The sequence below is a fragment of the Pezoporus wallicus genome, unplaced genomic scaffold, assembly GCF_028554395.1.
Source record: "Pezoporus wallicus isolate ANWC-B61680 ecotype Strahan unplaced genomic scaffold, APGP_CSIRO_Pwel_v1 scaffold_2584, whole genome shotgun sequence".
NCBI classification, from domain to species: Eukaryota; Metazoa; Chordata; class Aves; order Psittaciformes; family Psittacidae; genus Pezoporus; species Pezoporus wallicus.
This window is the reverse complement of record NW_026642851.1, coordinates 8,592,075-8,613,636: the sequence shown is the minus strand read 5'-3', so window position 1 is coordinate 8,613,636 and position 21,562 is coordinate 8,592,075. Positions and strand designations below refer to the sequence as shown.

General features: G+C 39.4%; 1 protein-coding gene across 2 annotated transcripts in view; it reads left to right on the top strand.

Moving 5' to 3' along the window:
- Window positions 1-8,294, top strand: part of PIP4K2A (phosphatidylinositol-5-phosphate 4-kinase type 2 alpha) — a 113,752-nt gene extending 105,458 nt beyond the window's left edge. For both annotated transcript variants that reach the window (XM_057432443.1, XM_057432441.1), the window contains 3 exons: window positions 2,910-3,153; window positions 4,129-4,232; window positions 5,969-8,294. In XM_057432443.1, coding sequence (XP_057288426.1) covers window positions 2,910-3,153; window positions 4,129-4,232; window positions 5,969-6,049 — 429 coding nt within the window. In that variant the 3' untranslated portion in view covers window positions 6,050-8,294. The remainder of the gene's footprint in view (window positions 1-2,909; window positions 3,154-4,128; window positions 4,233-5,968) is intronic.
- Window positions 8,295-21,562: the final 13,268 nt, after the last annotated feature.

The following is a 21,562-nucleotide window of genomic DNA, read 5'->3' as shown; positions in this document are numbered from 1 at the left end:
ATTGTTAGTTGTGTTTTACAGGTGGAGGTGCACCAGAGCTGAGGCCACATATGGACTGTAGTCCAAGATAGAAGATGTATCATCCCCACTTACAGCCTTACACGTTCCATTTGTTTCATATTACTGATTCAGTTTTAAATCACCTTTAGTATCATAAGAGTATAGTGCTTCGGTAATTTGCGTATAGCAGTTGGAATCATTGATTTAGCATAGTCTTTCATATAAATTTGTAATTGACTGAATATAATCAGTAATAAAAAAGTTTTAATATATGAATTTAATGTAATATTTTCTTATAACTTCTTTAGTTCAGCAAATGAAAATAGATATTGGGCTAACTAGTTCACACAGCTTGAAATTTCCATCACGGAAAATACTATCACTGAAAATGCTGTCACTAAACAAAATATTTTGCAGCCCTTATACCCAAAGCCTAAAATCTGGTGGGTTTTTCTTGGAAGAGACCAGAATGTGTCTGTGACTTGATGAGCCTTTCAGCTATCAATATCAAAATTGTCTCTGTGAATCTACTTGTGCAGTTCTTCAGAGCTGCATCTCACTAGCTGCACAAAAAAAAGTACTGTAACTCTAACCAGTAATTTGCTTTTAAGGAAATCTAATTTCCCATGATAGTGACAATGAGAAATGTATGGTGATGATAATTATTAAAACATAAATATTTTGTGAAATATCAATGTGTGTTTATTTTATATTTAAAATACTGTGCTGGAAAACTGCTCTACTGATGTCACAGCTCTAGAGACGAGTTCATTTGGGTTAAAGTTTTGTGTTCTTTTAACATGTACTGCTGTTGCTAAATAATGCTTTTATGGTAAGCAGGTTGCAGACAATATTTTAAGTATGTGCAAGGCATGTGGAAGATAGCTTTATTACCCCAGAAAGTGTGTCTCATCTTCATCATTTACTAGGTTGTGAATATAATGGCAGACTCCAGATCATGTCCTGAGAGGCTGTCTTTTTATGGGCTTGAAATTTATACAGCATTGTTAAATAGCCATGTAAACCACTATTGTGAAGGGATCTGGCACTTGATTTTCACAATAGCAAGCTGTTCTTTAACCTTGTGTTTCTTTTATTGCTTCTTCTGCCCTTGTTAGGTAACTGATAATATACACTTTGTACCCAACGTTTAAACACATTTCACTACAACGAAATGCACAACACTTAGCATGTGATTATCTTAGCACACAGTATTTATGGTTAAGCATATTATGCAGTAGTATGCCAAATCATATGACCTTATATGAGTTCTTGTTTGTCATTAAGTTTGTTTCTATATTTCTCTGATCACTGAGTTTACGTCCCCTTCTTTGTGTTCAAACAGATATCTATTACTGCTGTTTTGATGTCCTCATCTATTTTTCTGCCTCCTCATTCCACTGAAAATATCCTGAGAAAAAGCATATTAAGGGCATTTTTTTCCATTTTAAATCAGATGACCTTTTCCTTGTGCTGATCTCCCCAAGTCTTTTTTTCTGTCAACAGAAGAGCCATTCTCTTCTAATTTGTAGTTCACTCTTTTTCCCAAGAGTCTGTTCTGTTCAGTGCGTTTTTTGTATGATTATGGGTAGATTTTTTCTCCTGTCTCTCTCGGTATTTATCAAGTGCCTAATGATGCGCCTGGAGTCCTTCCACTCCATCGCCTTTGTCATCTGTTCTTCTTGTGTATATCATTGTACATCATCTCTTCAAACTTGGATCTCTTCTAGTCTTGTGAAGAGTCTTCTGATTTATTACATTGAAATTATTAGAAACCAATTTCTTCTTTCTTCTTAAAACCTCTTCTTAATCTCACAGTATTCTTTCTGGCACTTGACTTTGTAGTCACTTTGTTATCTCTGATTCCTTTTCTCAGAATCAGGATTTTGACAAACTGTAGTTTTTCATTTCTTAGTATTTTATGGTGATCTCTTTCATCACCATCACTATTCCAAAGTCTAGCTTAATTCCTTTCTTTGGTCTGCTCTAACTTCCTTTTTATATCCATTTAGAGTTTCTCAAAATTGAAATGATTTGTATTTTCAGGATTTTTCTCTGCATACCATAAGTAAGGGCTCCACAAGTTTAAAATCACAGTATTGCTTTTAGGCTGCAGCACAGCTTTGCCCTTCCTACCTCTCACCCCCTTGAACTGTTTACCCATCTTCATGCTTTTATACCTTCCTTATTTCCTTCCTTCTTTCTTAGCTTTCTGCATTACTCTGTTCCCATCAACTAAAGTAACACTTGTCTAAACATAAAATGTATTCATCGTTCAGTTTTCTAAGAACTCCCATCCTCAACCTTGATTCAAAACCACCCTTTCATTCATATTCATGTTTTGCTTACCTGATTTTAAATTGTGAGCCTTAAATTGTAAGTGAAGACAACGTATCATCATTCCACATCTTCGTGGTGTAAAACTTCACTACTTTCCACTGCAAGAATATTTAAACACTCTTTCATGATTCTTTAATAAGGCTTAGAAGGAAGTGAGGGGGCAGATTTAGCACCAGGTTGTAGCACGCCACACACCTGATGGCAAACACTGATCTGGAAGTTGTGTGGTGACAAGATGCCTTAAGGTAAACATTAAACAGGCATGGTAGTCATTGGCTCGCACAGGCGTTGGTCCTCACTACAGGAAAAGTGATTCTTTTCCCTGAAGATTTTGAGGGAGTGGGCTACATCTCTTTTGGAATATAAGTTGCAAGTGACCTGTGTGCTGTTACTACATCTTAACAAATTCAAGTATCTCTCTGATAGCTGTATCACTTAATCCTCCCTTTTGCTTTTCCTTAAAAGTGCCTGGTTTTTTTCAACTCATGACATCTTTGTGTAACTTCTCCTGTTCATAAGTGGAGCTTAGATTTTTCAGTGATATTGATAAATTGCTTATCGCTTTCTAGTTCCTTGCTCAGTTAAAACTCATGGACTACAGCTTGCTGGTTGGAATTCATGATGTTGAAAGAGCTGAACAGGAAGAAGTAGAGTGTGAAGAGAATGATGGAGAAGAGGAAGGTGAAAGCGATGGGACCCACCCCATTGGAACCCCTCCAGACAGTCCAGGAAATACGCTGAACAGCTCATTGCCTTTGGCTCCAGGGGAATTTGATCCAGCTATTGATGTTTATGGAATAAAATCCCATGAAAGTAAGCAGTAATAATTTTTTTTACGTTAACATGTTTTGATTCTTGCACCAGAATCCTAAAGTCTTCATGACCACATAAAGGTAAAGTTAAACTGCAAAATACAAATTCACTCTACAAAAGAGGAAATATGTTGCTTTGGGGGGCAGCAGAAAGCAGAAGGTACCTATAATGCTCAGCATTGTTACGAACATATTTTCTAAATATTGTGATGTGTGGGGATACAGTCAAATAATTCACCTACTACACTATCAAATTGTATACTGGCTTAGCTATTCACAGACAGCATTTCTCAGTTAATTCATGGGTTTTTTCATCCCTTCAAGGAAATCTAGTATCCATAACTGTTCTTTTCCTAGCAGATCAGATAATATTGAAAACAGTTTAAAAAGAATTAGAAAAGCAGCATTCCAAGTTAGATTTCACTTTTTTGGTTGCTTTTTGAAAATTCCCGCTCTCATGCCAGATTTCTGTGTTCCAGCTAAGAAAGTCATCATAAGAAGCCTGAAAGTAGATTTGGTGTTAATGTGTAAAAACTAAGTACTTGTGGCTGTTCAAGACAGGAAAGCTCTCTCTTCTTTTTTTTTTCCTTAAGCATTTACATGGATAAATGTATGTTTTTATTAATAAAAAATATGCACAATCATGTTTGTTGACACAGAAGCATTACTTTTCATATGAAACTTCACAGTTTTTCCACAAAGGAAGATGAAATCCACATAACTTTAAGTGAGCAATAATTGCTGTAAGCTGGTGGTTTATTTTACACTCATTTGTGGAATTTTGCCTTATAAATGAGTGCAGTTAAAAGTCAGTTAAGGACAGCTTTAGCCTGTGGTCTTTACAGATCTATGATTCTGACTGACGTTAACCTGTCTTAGCTGCTGATTGAGCCTTATAAAGTCGCCTTTGTTAGAAGAACTCATGATTAAGATGTCTCAAAAGTCATTTTTACTGCCATGTGCTTGCCATTTGCAGATGCACCTAGGAAGGAAGTATACTTTATGGCCATTATTGACATTCTTACTCATTATGATGCAAAAAAGAAAGCTGCCCATGCTGCAAAAACGGTAAAGCATGGGGTAAGTATTTGGGTTGTTTTTTTCCTCTGATTCCATTTATACTTTTGCATTTTTGTTGTTTAGTGCACTGATACAGCAGAGTTCAAGAAATCAGTGAAAATGGAAATGGTTTTTTTTTTTCAATTTTGTTCTAGTTAAATATGTGATACAACAGTACAGAGTAACTACTACATGTTACATACCGAGAGTGGAACTCACTTTTCAGCTGTACACATAGCTTTCTTACCCATACAGAACTCTAGTGAGATGCCTTTTTAGGACTTTGTCCTAAATTTGTAAGAAACACCTTATTCTTGCAAACAAAGCTGTTCACCAGACGTTTGTATTTGTACACAGCACTGTGAAAGCTGTTGTGAATCTTATTGCAGATGCAGGACCCTAGTGATGATTTTATTATTTGGTACAGCCTGTTGAAAGTTAATTCTTTAGCTTTACAGAATTTCTTTAAAAATAGTCCGATTTGCAAAATTAAGCATCATGTACATATTAAATACTTGGGAACCATTCAGTGAAGGCATCTGTTTGCCATGAATTTCTTTATTTTGACTGAAATGGCTGCGTATCAGCAGGCACCAAAGAACCATGGTGAAGTAGCCCTGTCTTCCACAACTGTGATTTATAGCTACCATTATCACTCCTATGGTGATTTATAGTTCAAATTTCATAAACTGTTAAAAAAGAGCATAATCACTCATGATGCTAAAATCCCTCCTTTGTCTGTGTAAAGGATCAAGGCACTGCAGGAAAAGTCTGTTAAGCAAAGGGCTCAGGGATTTTTAGTTTACAGTAGAGTGCAATGCAGAATGCTCAGCAGTAAACCCTGCACAGACCTGTGGAAGGTGGGTTTTGTCTCTAAAAAAAGGCACTCATCATTCCCTCTGCTCTCAGAGCAGCTGAAAGTTGGTGTAGACCATACACAGCCATTATCTGGCAATTATTAATGAACTTTGAATGTGGCAGACTGAAAACTCACAGTTCTGGCTAGAAATATGTTGTGAATAACCACAGCTGACTGTGATTAGAACTTATTACAGAACGTTAGTTTCATACAACCATTTTACTTCACTGTCTCTGTCCTGAGCCATCTGACGCCAAAGTTTGTTCATTAATTGCATGCATGCATTTTTCTCCTTTTGTAAAACAGGAAAAATACAACTATTCAGATGTAGCTATGGCTCTGAAAAACTTGAATAAAACTATGAATGAAATGATGACTTCATTGAAATAGCAGTTGTACAGCTTATTTAGTGACTCCAGATTTAAATGCATATGTGTTGAAAAAATGTTATTAATTGTTGCCATGTATTTCAAACCTGGTTATTTAGTATTCACATAGCAATATACATTACACGTATGTTGACACACCAGATCTGAGTATGATAATTTTAGTCTTCTCTATATGAAGGCACAGACCAGAATCTGTTAGTGAATCAGTGTGTAGCATGGTTAAGAATGCAGTAGAAATTATATAGGAGACTGAAGTGCAATGAAAGCAAAGAGAAGTAACGTTTCAGAAATGGAAGGTGAAAGTCTTGCATTTATGGCGGTGAGTACACTGTACTCATGTGAAGCCTAAAAAGACATTGTGCTTGAGGGCCATTACAATTTGTCTTTCCAGTGTCCGATTCGAAGACTGAACGTGTAATCTATTGAGTAAGCAATGCTGTCAGTAACAAAGCATGAAGTAAAACACTGGTTCTTCCTTCTTTCCTCTCCGCTCCCAATTCTCTGTATAGGCTGGTGCGGAAATTTCAACAGTTAATCCTGAACAGTATTCAAAGCGCTTCTTGGACTTTATTGCCAACATCTTGACGTAACCTATCATGTTACACAGGACAGACACGAGACCTGGGGACGGCAGCATTGGCGACAAGTGTAGGGATGAAAAGGAACTCAGAGAAGCGCTCATCTTGCAGAAAGCAACCCCTTTGTTTACATCTGCTGGCAAAGATGACTGAAGTGGGGTGGAGTACTTGCTTTAACAGCTGCCTGATATTCCCAGCATAGTTCTAGCTATTTCTGACTCTTGTGTGTGTGCAAAAAAAAAAAAGTTAAAATAAATTAAATAAATAGAACAGCTTACTCAGAGTGCACTGTGACAGTCATACTCTGATGCTACCAGCTGAAACGGAATAAATGAGCAAAGAGGTGGGGGTGGGGAAAAGTAAATGCATGTGAAATCTACAATATTGCTATCAAATTGTAAACTGTGGATCAGTTTATTGTTGAACTAAAGAGATACATGGCAGTATTCTTCATGATGATAACGATGATGATAATAATGAAAACCTTACTGCGAATGTCACACCCTGCACACTGGCACTCCTTAAAAAAGCAGCTGCAACAGCCCTTGGTGCCGGAGGCTTTTCCCATTTGGTTCCTAGCAGTTGGGCTTTTTCCTGTTTTTTTTCCTTTCCCTTCTGGTTTTGTCTTCTTTTCAGCACATTGCATCAGGAAGTTCAGCCTCTCAGACATCGGAGAGCCAGCGTCTCTTACATTACAAAGAGCTAACGAAATTCATGCTATGTGTACATTTTTGCTACAGTAAACTTATGTTAAGGGAAAACTATGCTTATTTCACTTTGTTACCTGAAGTTTTCATTTGTTTTATATTCTTGCAATACAGGAACTAATAGTGTTGTAAGGGGGGAAAAAAGCTTATCTGAAGAAGCGCATAGTTTTGGGCAATAGTAGCTTCATCTTTCACCAATCCTGAAAGATGTGCACACCGATAGAAATTCCATTCCTTTGAGAATTTACTGGGAATTTGAAGTTTAAATGCTTATGTTGTACTGTTGAAACAGCGGTATTTTATGATAGATTATCCCTCGAGAAATGAACCCTGAATTTTACTGTTTACATTATTAGGAAAGCAGGGATACTTCTGAATTTCAGAGCCGTGTACAATATATGACTATTGAGTTTACATGTAAAGTTATTTTGCAGTACAAATGAAGTAATGTTTGTCATCTTCCAAGGTGTAATGTGCAGTAGTGTACTAAAGTGAATGTCTCACCTCTGTGGTAGACTCTTTTACAATAAAATGAGGAAGGATATTTCAGAGGGATTTTTCCCAAGGTCGTGTTTTAGCATCAAAATGACCTGTCCTACCATTTACGCAAGTTTGATTGTATAGTACATTGCCTAAAATTGTGCTGATCATATTTAACTTGTTTGAAATTTTTAAAAAACATTGTATTTCTTTTCTTCTTGTATTTTTCCCTGAAAGACTCCATGCTTGAAAGAGACAACTTTACATATGCTTCAAAGTCTCTCTACTTATACACTGTGCTAAAGCTGTGCCTTTAAAATTTCTTGATTGAAATTGTTAGATTTTGTAGGCAACGTAAGAGAAGTCAAACCCTCCCCATCATGGTTTATAACTCAGATCAGGAGTGCCAGCATGCCTTCTCCATAACTAATGTCAGTGCTGTTAAGCCTGCAACCGTGCATAACATACGTAGTGGTTTACTTCAGAGGAGCCTATACGATAGCAACCTGTTACACTCTCTTCAGTGGCCAAAGGCAATACTGTCCCTGTTGCTGTGTACTGATTTTTTTCTCCTTTCCCCAACCTTTCCTACAGGATTTTTTGTTATGTTTGACTTAGTGATGTCCGCAGCACTGTAATGTATGTGTTTACTTTTGTATTGTATGTATTTAAATAAGTTGGTACTGTGGCTTGATATTTTTTTGTCCTCTCCCTCTATACCCCAGTTGTCTACATTCTTGCCCACATTTTGTTTTCTGAAGCATGCTGTGGCTTCATGAAGTATGAGGCCAGAGGGAGACCCTGAGGTAAAAATGAGTACATATTTGAAGTACATACTTGAGTACATATTTAATTGCGGCCAACCAGTGTACATTTTTAGACAATTTTAGACATTTACAGCAAAGCATTCTTTTGTCTGTGTAGCAGTTCTGTCACTCATTCTTGTTGATAAACTGTTTATTTGGACAGGGCAAGGAAGACTCATTATTGTATATGTTAGTGCTTAGATTACACTCCAAACATGAGCAAGGCTTTATAAAATAAAGCACTTTGATGACTCACTAGGTAAATCCTTTGTTCTTGTCTTTCAGCTGTGGGTTTGATCACTTACTTACAGATGAATTTTGGGTGCTAAAATGAATGTGTAGCCTATATCGCAAAGGAAGAAATAAGAAGAGGCTTGTTCTATGCTTACTTTAATTGGCTTGAAACATTTAGCCTTTGGGGTTTGGGGTTTAGGCTGTGCTCTCAGAGCAAATACGAGGTTTATAATTGATGATTCTATGGTCTAAATCCTAGTATCACTACAAAAACAGGAAGATCGTCCACAGTAGTTAACTGAGAGAAGGACTGGCAGGATTTTGCTAATGTGTGATCTTAGACTAAATGATCTTACACTAAACCAGTTATTTAGAAAGTATTTGGGAATAATCCTGAATAATTCATGGGGAGGAGGGGAGGACTTTCTGTCCTAGAATTTCGAGGCTTTGATGGTCAGGGCTTTCAGCACATGATACAGCCTGTGCCTCACATCATGGGCAAATAGCAGAAAAGTGTCTTTTCGTCTTTATTCTGACTGACTTTTAATTTTTGTAATACATTTGTCTCTATTCAGTTCCTCTCAGTTTATTGCACAGATGTAGCAAGGCAATATTTCCAGCAATATTTTTACCTGTAAAATACACATGACAGTTAATGATAAGGTAGGCATTCCCCACAGGGAAGATGATTGAGGAGCTATTCTATTAAAAGTAGGTGAAGTGGTAGGGAGGGAAGAGATCCAGCTTCTTAATTACTCACTTAATGATGTCTCTAGTATGAATTTAAGCTTGCCCTTCACACAGCTGCTCCAGCTACTTAGGGTTTAGTATGAACTTGGTGCTCAAGGAGCGCTGCTCGAGTTAGTTGGACACATTAGCCATAGTGGACAGCAAGCTCCCTGGCTAGTTCTCTGTGCATGCCGCTCAAACCATCTACCACGCCCTCAAAACAGGCTGCTGAAGCCTTGCACTGCTTTTATAATGCAGATGCACATGGGTTGTTGGTAGCCATTTCTCAACACTACCTTCTTCACAACATAAAATGTAAGCTTCTAGTATACAAAACAAGCACAATGTGCCAGATCTAAAAACCTGCTCTAGTTCTCCTGCTCCTACAGGTTCAACGGCTGAAGTGTTACTTAGGCTTTCCTTTCTTTTTTGCTAAGACTTCTGGACATGCTCAGATTTAACTTTCCAGTAGGTACGCTACATTTAAGTTTTAAGCCAGCCCTGTCTTTTGAAGCAGTGCTTTAGTGGAATTACTCCTGCAGTCCCCTACAACACTATTATCTAGCTGACACTGAGTTTTCTCATACAGCTACGTATCTAAGATCTGCTGGGCCCTGCTTCTGCCTGTGGACATCCTATCCAGGTTCTCAACACAGGTGCATCCCCAGCTGCTTAACTGGTGCTGTTTCCCTCCTGCTGCTTCTGCATTGCTAAGGCTGATTGCCATTTCCCTTTGTGGAATTTGCTGCAGGGCACACTGTGTTTGACAAGCAGGCAACTGAAGGACCTTGCCTTTAGTAAAAGTGTGTATATGAAAATGCATGGGAGAATAATATTCTTTGTGCAAAAATGTTTTCACTCCTTCTCACCTGAAGAATTCCTGAAGGCAGTGATGATATTCAAGGTAGAAGATCCAGCTGGTTTGTTATTGCAAGAAATGTTTGAATTAAAAATGCTTGCAGACAGTATTTCTTCTATGGAAACTGCATAACCTCAATTTATCATCTGAATTTCCAGCTCCCTGCCTTATGCTTGCCTCTTTTCCAGTGTAATACCAGTTATCAAGTCCCTGCATCGAGTAGGAACATCACTTATGATGGTCTCATACCCCATTTTTATCCACTGTCCACTTGATTTCTTTCAAAATCTCATATATTTAAAGGGGAAAAGAAAAATAGAGACCAGTTAAAGGAGAAATATGTTTCATCTCCTCCTTTTTGTCCTGATTTCTCTATAGCAGGTATTGTTCCTGGAATATGTTAGCAAAGGGCAGAGGCTGCACAGACAGAGCAGTGTGCTGTCTTCAATCTAATTTGGGCAGGGATGCTGCTTTATTCCTGCATGGGACTGACCAGATACCTACTGTCATGCTACAACAAGGGAATGCGCATGAACAAGTGATTGAGGAAGAGCTTGAGAGCAGCATCAAGTGGCAAAGGCAATTTGTTTGAGATTAAAATCACTAACAATAGCCTTACTAAAATTGTTAGAAAAGAGGGCTGGAAAGGACTTGAAGAGATAGTTGTCGTCTGTCCAAGAGCAGTTCAACTAGATAAACATTAGCCAGGATTGGGTTAATCTTTTCCAGGGAGGGTAGTTCTACTGCCATTTCCCATGCCTCCCATAGCTGTATCATTAGAAAGACTTTTTCTAGCACCTTACCTGACTCTATATTACTACAGTTTAAGCCTATTAATGTTTGTTTTATCTACAGTGGACCCTGAGAACAGTTTATTCTCTTTCAGTTGCTGTCAATGTGATCCTGCCTCTATATGCTGAACAATGTAAATATTAGCTTTTGCACGTATTAAATTGAACAGTCCCTTATTTAACAAAACCATCAGAATGGTTTAAACCAGACAGAATGACCTATTCCTGGGTTTGTTGTGCCTAATTTTTTTAGATCATCTGTAAAATGGTGTTTCATGATTGTCAGTTACATTATATAAATGGATTTACAGATTTCTATTTTGAGAATTTCCTAGCCATCCATTTATCATCTAATAAATGTAATAATTGCTGCTTGAACAGAATGCAGTTTCAAATGAGCATACAGCTACTGCTTAGCTGTAGTTGTTGCTATAACTACAGTTAAATACTGCTTTTCTCTTTTCCCAAAGTAAACAGTACCATGATCTTAGCTTTCCTAATGATACTCCCTTTTCACAGCTTCTAGTCTCATCTCTGACAGTGATACGACATAAAATAATTATTTGGTCATAAATATTAACATACAAAAAATACTTCTTTGCAAGCTGGCATAAATTCATTCTTACCTAATGCTCTGAATATTAGCAGGCATTTTAGTTATTGCTCAATATGCTTGGAGTTTATAAAGACTTTGTCTTTATAAAGACTCCTACTTTGTTCCCACTTAATCTGATTCATTCATAATGACTCATTTTATTTAGCAATGTGTATCCTATTGGAATAAATGGCATTTGTGAGAAACTTGGCTTTTGGCAAGGTTTGGCAGTTGTGTACAAGCCTGGTAGGTGATTTAGCTCCTTACCTTTCTCCATTTCTGCTCTTTCACCTTGCCACCTTGCCTCTGGATAGGCAGCCCAAGGCCAGGGCACTTCTTTCTTTTCCATTTTATGTATTTTAAACTGGACGTATAAAAATATTTTGTGACGATATTTTATTCACTTTAACATCTGCAGCATATTTGGCATACCAAGGGCTAGCAGCTGCAGTTACTGGGCTGACAACAATTCTATGACAACGATTGTCTTCCACCACCTGAGGATAATGGGGTCATGTTTGATTCTGGTTAAGAGGAAGTCCTGTGTTCCTGAGATGTGTCTGCTTATCCCAACACCTTGGGTTCAAGTGATGTGTAAGAATCTTTTCTTCCCAAGTAGGTCTGATTAATTAGTGCCTACTTTAAGCTGGCACACAATGCTAAATTAAACTTTACAGTCTGGGTGAGGGCCCAGTCTTCCTTCAAAGAGTGTAATTGCATAACAAAAAATTCTTTCTGCCTTGAAGGGCTTTACTTTTAAGTATTTCCACTTAGTTCAGTAGTCAGTCTTAGAGAAGTTTATTCGTACACTGGCAGCACCAAAGACTTTGTGTTTGGGGTGGGGGGCTGTTAAAATATCAAATTGTACTGTGCAGTTATGATCATCCCTGTATAGAGCACAATGAAAAGTGTGATGAGCACACTAGCAGTTAGCACTGTGCTCTGTTGCTTCGGTCGTAGCAAAGCTCTGTATGGAAGGGAAAATTATGTGTTTGATCTGATTACATTGCAAAGTGCTCCATAGCAGAAGCTTCCAAGTAGTGTTTCACATGCCATGAGCTGCAGCATCTCTGAGCTGGGCTGCTCATTCACCCCAAGGTGCAGGAGAGTGGGGTGACAATGGGGATGTTGGAAGGGGAAAACCTGAGTATATACGTGTCAGAATTGGACCCAGCTGTGCAATAGCGCTTTTGGAGGTGCCAGTCTGGAGGAAGAAAGTATTTTCTGTACAACCTAATGTTACTGCAGATCTAGTGTTACTGTGGGAATTTTGGTGGTTAGAATTTCATCCTGTATTGAAGTAATGTCCCGAAAAATCCTGTGCCTGACAGTGGCACTTCCCCTGTCAGCCACTAGCCTGACAAAACTGAAATGCAGCTCTCAGCTTACCCTCTTACTCTTTTGTTCTGAGGCAACCAAAGTGTGTTTTAGGGCTGAGAAGGCTCCTGGGGCTGCTGGGATGTGCAGCTCCCAGAGCATTAGCAAGCAGAAGAAAATAGGTGGTCTCCCCCTTTTATTTAAATGCTTTCTAAACATCTCCTCATGCGTTATGTCACCTGCTGATGTCCCACATCAGCCTTCTCATCAGACACACTCGCCACAGCCATGCTTTGGGAAAATGAGCATGTGGCTTGTTGTCTGCATTTGTAGCCCTCTCATTGAGGGCTACATGTAACTGTCATGTTTGGCACCAAGTTGCAGGCCAAAGTGGATAAAGCCACACATAGTCCTCCAGTGACTCAATTTATAGGGGGGCGGGGAAAGACACAAGGGAAGATTGAGTAGGGACAGACACGCAGACACTGCCAGTTCCACCCAGAGCTTGGCAGCTGGGGATGAGCATGGGGCAGGCAGGAGACTGCTCCAACACTGCTACACGGCTGCCTGCCTGTGCAAGCCCTCCACAAATTGACATCATACTAAGCCACGTAATAAGTGACTGAGCAGTGGCCTCATCTTCCCAGAAGGACCAATGCTGAGCACCAAGCTTCCTTGATAGAGGACTCAATCAAGGAGGGCTAATCTCACAAGAGAAGTGATCCCTTTACTTCCAGGGAGACAAAGAAACACACCACAGACTGCAGTCACAAGGGGTTAGGGGAGGGCATAAACCAAAAAACAACCTTTTTGGAAGCAGCAGGGAAGAGACAGACTATTCCAGTAGAACAAAGCTGAGAATGTGAAACAAAATACAGAGGAGCTACTGAGAACACACTCTGCAAGTTCCCCAAACAAGAAGTGTCTGCTGTATGTGCCATGGTTTGGCATTAGCTGCAGCTGCTCCAGGGTCAGGGAGGACAGTCCCATGCAGATTTCTCTTAAAGAGCAGAGAAAAATCTCAGATCATAAAGATTATGATGCAGAAAGAAAGGCATCAAATATTATGTTGACAAGACCATAAAAGCATTTTACAATAGTTCCCTTCTCACCTGCAGTAATGTGAAAGGGGCTATGATGTAAGATAGAAGTAGAGCGAAGCCGAGAGGAGAACTGATCAGCCTAGAGAACAGAATGATAGCACCCCATTAGAAACAACCCAACATTTTTCAAAGCAGTGCAATAAAAGCTTCAAGGAGTTACCCATGCAAGGCGTAATTAAACAGCTAGGCTCATGTCATATGGTAGTATGTTAATATAAAAAAGACTGAGTAGGAGCATGGCCACGTGGAACTTTTTCATCATCAAAATAAGCTGTTTCTGTGAGCCACACCAGTCTGTTGAAACAATTTATTTGACGGGGTTTTCTTCTGACACATCCAGGAACATTTCCTCATGCATTACGGAGCCTGATGATCTCCCACATTCTTAACCCAGTCTCTTCATCAGACGCACTCCCCACAAACATACCTTTTGGCTTCATTCAGACTATTAGGTTGTCTGGCCTAAAACATAATTGTTTTCATGGGTAAGTTTTAGGCAAGGGGGAGGAAGGGCTAATCCATACAGAAACAAGCTTTTCAGATGAGAAGATGGCTATGAAAAGACTGTCATTCTCTTAAGGTCCATTGTGAAGCAGCCTCTTCCTTCTCAAGCACTGGGGGTTAGATTAAGACGCTTAGTCTAGCCTTTAGGTTGGATTAAACAGAACTCTAACTGGCCTTCCTGGGGAAGGTACTTCAGGTGTGTTACCAGTCCTTCAGATGCAACCACTGCTGCAGTGAAAGAGCAGATCACAGCTGACATCCTAGAAGCCACCCAGTCTGATGTGTATGTTGCAGTTGCAGGCTCATGCTTTGAAAATGTTCTGGAGGATTAGAATACAAATGTTTTAACTGCTCTCCAAAATTGGTTTCAGTACCTACAAACCTCCAGAGAAGAGCTGCTGTCCCATACATTCCTGTGCTGGTACAGAGGGCTCATTATCCAGACCCTTTCCAAAGGCACAGTGTACTTCTCTTAGCAAAATTGCTGACAGCATTTGTTGGATACCTGTCAAACATGGCTTCGAAGAAGGAGGGAAAGAAGGTACAGTGTTGTTATTGGTAATCTAAATCCATTGCGCACTAAAAATAAAAGCTTTTTCAAAAGGGTGAGAAACAAAGTAGGTTGCACCCAAGTAAAGATTTAGAGCAGAGGGTGGGAAACAATATGCAGAGAACGGTGGCCTGGCACAGATTCCCAGAATGTGAAGGCTGAAGATGATCTTCAGGCACAGCCAAGCTTTATGCTATACAGCACTTTCAAATAAAAGCTACCAGTTTAAGTTAATCACTGCTTTATAGGTGGCCAGTGTAAAGAACACAGCTGGGACATAACAGAATCATGGTGACTGAATTTGGGGAGTAGCTGAGTCACTGCAGTCTGCACATGCTGTGAGCAAAACAGAAACCCCGCTGAAACGCTGCTCAGAGAGGATTGCACTTGCTGAGCCTCATGGGCACCAGGGCTCTTGCAAAGCAGCCACAGCCCAAATAAAGACAAGGGCTGTGCTCTAGAGCAAACCCTACAAACAGCCTCTAAGACGTCTGGGAGAAAGGAATGGTCAGAAGGAAAGCCAATTTACTTAACCCGTTATGATGTTTCCAAACATTTGCTCTGTCATTACACGGTGCAACCAAAGAAGAGAGTCTGCACAGTTACAGGACTTGCCAGCTCCTAGAAAATGTAAATTCACAGCCAGGCATAGCCAGAGGGCTACATTTCACAGCGTATCCGCAAAATGAAGGGTGGAAAAGTTCAGCTAGTTCAAAGAAACCAGCCAGGAATCACATACAAACATACCTCTGGATATTTTCTAGACTTTTTTGACCACTGTTTGGGTTTAGGTCTTCCATATAATACAAATATCACCATGTAGTCACCGACAGGAAATCAGTTTTGGATCTCAAAAGGCAAACTGTTTCTAATCGTAATTGTTGCATTTTGCTGAACAAAGTGATTTTAAACAGACCTCTGGTGTAGCTTAACGTTGTGTTTAAGCGAGCTGCTCACAGTAAGTGCTTTAGCCCCTTTTTGCTTATTTCACAACTTGAAACATTACCTTTCCAAACTAACTCACAGCCCAGAGTGCACTGCTCTGGTCTTTAATCACTGTCATAGAAAATGGTCTTACCTACTTCCCTTGCATTGCTCTTCCTACAGTCACTATCAGATTTGGCTTTAACCAGAACTTGCCTATAGCAAAGATTTACAGTGGTAAAAGGTAAGCAAGCTGTACTATTTCTAAGGTCCATTCTGTCAAGCACAAGCAGTTCCTTCAAGCCATTGTTCACTTTGAAACACATTCAACACGTCAAAAGAAATTCTGAGGCATTTGAAATATCTTTTAACTTACAAATAAGTTAGAAATTAAAACTTGATCCAAAGCCCAGGAAAGGTTACATCTAAATACAATAGTTATTGAACCAGGTTCTTCAAGCATAACCTTTTCATCATCAGTAATTCACATAAATGAGTCCCTGTGAAACTAAAAGGTGTTGCTGTTTCAACAGTGCCAGCATAAACTCATATTTCCAGTCTCTCTTTCCATGGTTATGGGATATATCATGGTAAAAGTAATGGTACTTACATTGTAACCCATATTCCAATATTTATTTAGGATGCTTACTGAAGTACATTCAGCTCTGTACCAGCACAAGAAGTGTGACTGTACCCATCTAAAATCTTTACAGCATAACTGCAGCTGTAAAAGGAGAGTCAAACATCTCACTAAAAGGTTTACTGAGTATAACTATATTAAGTATGATTAGTTAGCAAAACAGATGTTTGAACAGACCTTCTGAACAGTATCTTCAGTCCCATTTATCTAATGCTCCCGTAGTACTTAGCAGCCAGCTCAAACATCTCTTCAACTGTCAAATAAATTCCCACAAACCACATGAGAGCAGAACAAATTGAGCTCCAGCACACACACGGAGTATGTGCTAGCTTTCCTATAGCATAATTAGTACCATACAGTTTCTCCATGCAACAGGATAACTGTATCCTAACCAAGGGAATGGAAAGCCAGCTCATACTGTCTGCATTAGACCTTCTTCTCAATGCCAGAAGAAAGAGGATTAAATATGTAATTTAAAACACAAGCATGAACATTTCAACTTTGAATTGACTGAAGCGATGTGGTAAGATGATGCACTGCAGCTTAGATTGCTCCGAAACCTTCCATGAGGAGTAAGACATGGCAGAAGCTTGGTTTACAGCAAGACGAAAAGGCTTTAAAGAAATGAAAATATGGGAATAATACTTCTTCTTTGTATGTATAATCTAAAATCAATTTTGTTCAAAGCCTTTTCAGTACTAATCATTTTTGACTGAGAAAAATACCACAAAATGAACTCAAAAGAATTTCATGGAAAAAAAACATTGGAGAGCAGACTTAGTCCTAACAATGTACATGGCAGTTCGCACCACTGAAGAACCTGTTCCTTTGATATGTATCTTTACTGTCATGTAGACCTCTATCAATGTGCTCCTCCTACAGATTCCACTACAGCAACACATGGGAGAACCTGCCCAGAAATGCTGCTGGCTCTGTCCTGCTGTCTTGCTCTGGTAAAGATGGGAAGAGTGTCAGCAGACTAACAATTACTCTTGCATTTATGAAAATAAGCTGGAACAAGAGTCTCAACAATTCTAAGCATCAAACTCTTAACTCACCAAGTTGCATCTTGCAAAAGAACAAAGTACGTGGGAGGTGAGCAGCAGAGAAATTAAGGGTGACAGCTGTTAATGTACTTGGATGACACACACCAAAGGATGTTGTTAAAGAGCAGAATGGTGTCAATTCCCATTTCTGCAGCTATGGCACACCCCTTTATCCACGCAACACATGATACACAATTATCCTGCAGAGGTCACAGAAGTCAGCTGTCCCTTTCATCTCATCCACATCAATTAGAAAAATATGCCAAAGTTCACTTAGGTTGACTTTTTTTAACTTTTTATGGCTGTTAAGGGACTGATTCCTGACTCCAGAAGCTCACAGCCTACTATCATGTCCTCAAGGCGAGGGTGAGGGCTGCAAACAGAAAGAAAATAGGAAGCATGCTGGGAACAAAGTGAAAAAACTAGAGATACCTCTGGTGCCCATGCCAAGGAAATATTATTAAAGATGCCCATGAAAGTCACAGTCATTCTAGAGAGAAACAATAAGGGAAAAGAAGGATGGTAGTGGGCCGACTTGAGTTTAAGGCAGCAATTTCACCACCCACAACCAGCTGGTTGTAGGGCAGAAGCAACAATTATGCTGATCCTGGGACAGCTACCAACTATTGGGCCTGAAATGCCCATCAGCAGTAACAGTATTAGCTGTCAGTGCATGTTTCCTAACACGGTGACATTCTTTCTGCCCTCTCGCTTTTGTTTGGGATTTAACCTTGTGAGTAGTGCCAATCTCCTTCAGTGATTTGTGATTCCATCCTCAAATTCCCTCCTGTCCTCTGCCAGGCAGCTTTCTGTAGCTGTTTCTCTAAAATGCTCTTTATGCAATATATGTATTTCTACATGCACAATAGGATTCCAGAGATGTATAACCCATTGGAGGTCTGCATGGGATCCAGGTATTTCTTTGGCAGCTAAGTTGCAGGGTAATGTTCAAACCCATAAACACACATGTGCAGAAGAAGGAACATCTTTAGATCTATAAAGTTAACAATTTCTTTTCAAGCTTCCCTTTTCCATTTTTTCTAACACTAGACTTGATTGTAAAACAGAGCCCCCGAATAAAAACACGCTGCATCAGATCCTCCTGTGCCATTTTAGGTTATCACTTCATCAAGAGAGAAATCCTCTTAGAATTAAAAATAGCTTCCAGGTTCAAGAGTAGGCAGCAAAATGATTCCAAATGAGATAAAATAGGGGGAAAAATAATAACTCTCCAGCAGATATATGAAAACAGACAAAGCACATGAACGGTGAGACTTTGCTTTCATGAGGAGAACCAGTCTGGACTCACACCCACAGCTGTCACCCACAAACACTTCCTCTCTGGGAACGTCACATTCTCCGCTATATCACTGTCTCATACACAGCTTATGGGAAGATACTGCAAAGCCGTAGTGGAAAAAGACACCCACCTTTTTTTTTTTCTGATTTTACATGGCCCCCTCATCTCTCTGCAACAGTTTAGTACTCCGCAGTGGTTACTTTGAGGAAAAACGAACCTAAGACAAAGCCTGAAGACTTCCCGATTGTCAAAAGGCACTGACCTGCCCTGCAACAACCTGCACTGAAGTGTCATAGCCCATGTCCCCCCAGACATGTCCCCTTTCCCAGCTGCTTGTAATTTGGAAATGCAATGTGTTTGTGAAGTTCTTGTCCAGATCGACTGTGATAAGAGAAGGGCAACGGCTTTAAACTAAAAGAAGGTACACTTAGATTAGATATTAGGAAGAAGTTCTTTACTGTGAGGCTGGTGAGGCACTTGGTACAGGTTGCCCAGAGAAGTTGTGGCTGCCCCATCCCTTGCAGTGTTCAAGGCCAGGTTGGAAGGGGCTTTGAGCAGCCTGGTCTAGTGGAAGGTGCCCTTGCCCATGTCAAAGGGGTTGGATCTATATCGTCTTCAAAGGTCCCTTCCAACTCGAACCAACCTGTAATTGTAACTACATTCACACACCGTAAGTCAGGCACTGTCTGGAAGCTTCAGATTTGCCATTAATAGACTGCACGGCTGATTCACACATTCGCAGTAAGCCCAAAACACTCTCCAAGTGCCAAATTTATTGCACATTTACAGTAAATCCAACACTTCCCAGAAGCTTCAGGCTCATTGCACATGCTACACACAGTAACAGCGTAGTGATTTCTGTCTGGGAAATCCCCTGCACACAGCAAATGGTATGGGAGCCTTCACTCTGCGGCTAAAATGAAACGCATCATGGCAGCTGCTCTGCTGATGGTGTTGGGCCTGGGAGACACAAGGAAACTAACCCGTGTTCTGAAATGTAATATGGAACAAACCCAGGAGTAACGCCTCCCTCCACTTAGTTCTCTAGATACTGTGCAGGAAGGTGCATTAACTGAAATCATGTTTCACTGGTGGTCACAGATTGGCTTGAAGCAGCAGTCCTTGAGTTAGAGTCCACCAGCCTGATTCGTGCTTCTGTTCATATTTCAAGCTGCCTTCCTAGGGAAAAGCATTCTCCCCGGCTGGCATAAAACTCCTGACACTACACACAGTTGTTTAATTATAGCTGTTTCTTCCACATGCTTATCAAGAATTATGTCATTATAACCATTTAATCTAAGGACTTTCATATTAATATACTCCTTCATCCTGTTGATATAATGTATTTCACTGTAACTAGTAGAAATGGCATATTGGAAGACAATTGAGGTTTTGCTCTGATTTGTGATTATCTGCACAAGAAGTTTACCATACAATATTAACCTTCTTCAATTAACAAAACTACCTCTCAGCTTTCCTTTCCAATCCTGCAGTTATACAAGATCTGTTTTAGAAGGTGCCCTCTTAAGACTGTCATGATAAATGGAACCTTTAGTGAAACAGCTTATGATTTCAGTTCCAAAGAAAAGCATATAATTAAAGCAAAACTTTCTTTGCAGAACATAGGCAAAAATTCCTAACATCTGGAAAATGTAAAAAATCTCAATCGTTAGGCTACAAAGTCTCAGCAATTGCTAAAAATTAGGCAGATATTCAATACTGTGCCACGTTTCTAAAGCTCCAGTGCAGTAATCTATGAAACATGCTCTTCCCCCACTTTTCAAAAGGGTATGTTTCAGCATGGTTTATCACGTGCAATAATAAGTAGATTTTGAAATCATTCAGTAATTACGTTTCTTTCAGCCTTAGCTTTGTGAAAATAGATCAAAACTGTTTTAAAAGCTGAACTATGATCTAGGATTATACTGCTTGTCCTGTAAGGAAATAATTTGCAATCTGCATCACCTAAAGAAATGCCTTTTGGACTATCACGGTGTTTCAGGCTTTTCTCAGAATATCTACTATTGGGGAAAAATAGAACAGAGAGACAAAAATGTTTTCATTGACTCCCACAAGTCTTTTATTGGACTCAAGAGGCACAGAAAACATGTAACACCTGGAAGTCTGATGGTAAGAGGAAACTAGAATTATTTTTATCTATTTCCCCTCTACACCTCTACTGCATTTCTTCAGCCCATCATTAAGTCGTATGTCAACTTGGGAAGACACTCTTTTTCCCCAAACTCTCTCTGACAATGCATTAATTCTTTAGTTCATTTCTGCAGCACACTGTTTTTCTCTCACATTTAACCTTCTTAGAGAAGGCTTTCACCTTTTTGCCCAAAGTAATACGTTCACACACACAGACTCCCCTTTGGTTTTTAATTCATCATTAAAATGGTATTCTGCGCTTCAACGAGGTTAATCTCAAGTGTGCACCACAGACATTACCTCATCTGTGCAGCATATGCAGCTCAGTACATGCAATCTCCTTTATGTGACAATCTCTTCAAGATTGCGAATTATAATTTCCCTATCAGAAACATGAAAGCATTTTTCACATTATGAAGAGAACAATGGCACATAAAGGCACCATCAAAACTTGTATTATCTTTAAAAGACAGTGAATGTGGCATAAAAAAAAACACATGTTCTTGTTCACATGGAGTCAACAATGGTGTCATTTGGTTTTATAAAGAAATTAAGACTTTTTTGGTATGTGTGCAGTTTCTTTTATCTTCTGTAACATGTTAAAGGCTGCAAACTTGTCCTCGGTGATAGATAAGCCATTACACCTGAAGGGGTAACAGCTAACAAAAAATATGCAACCAATGCACAGTTGTTCAAACTCAGCTGCTTGGTCCAGCACTAGAACAGTCCAATCTGCATTGAAGAAATACTTTCAGTGGTTTGTATTTTGGCACAAATTATTTATGACTC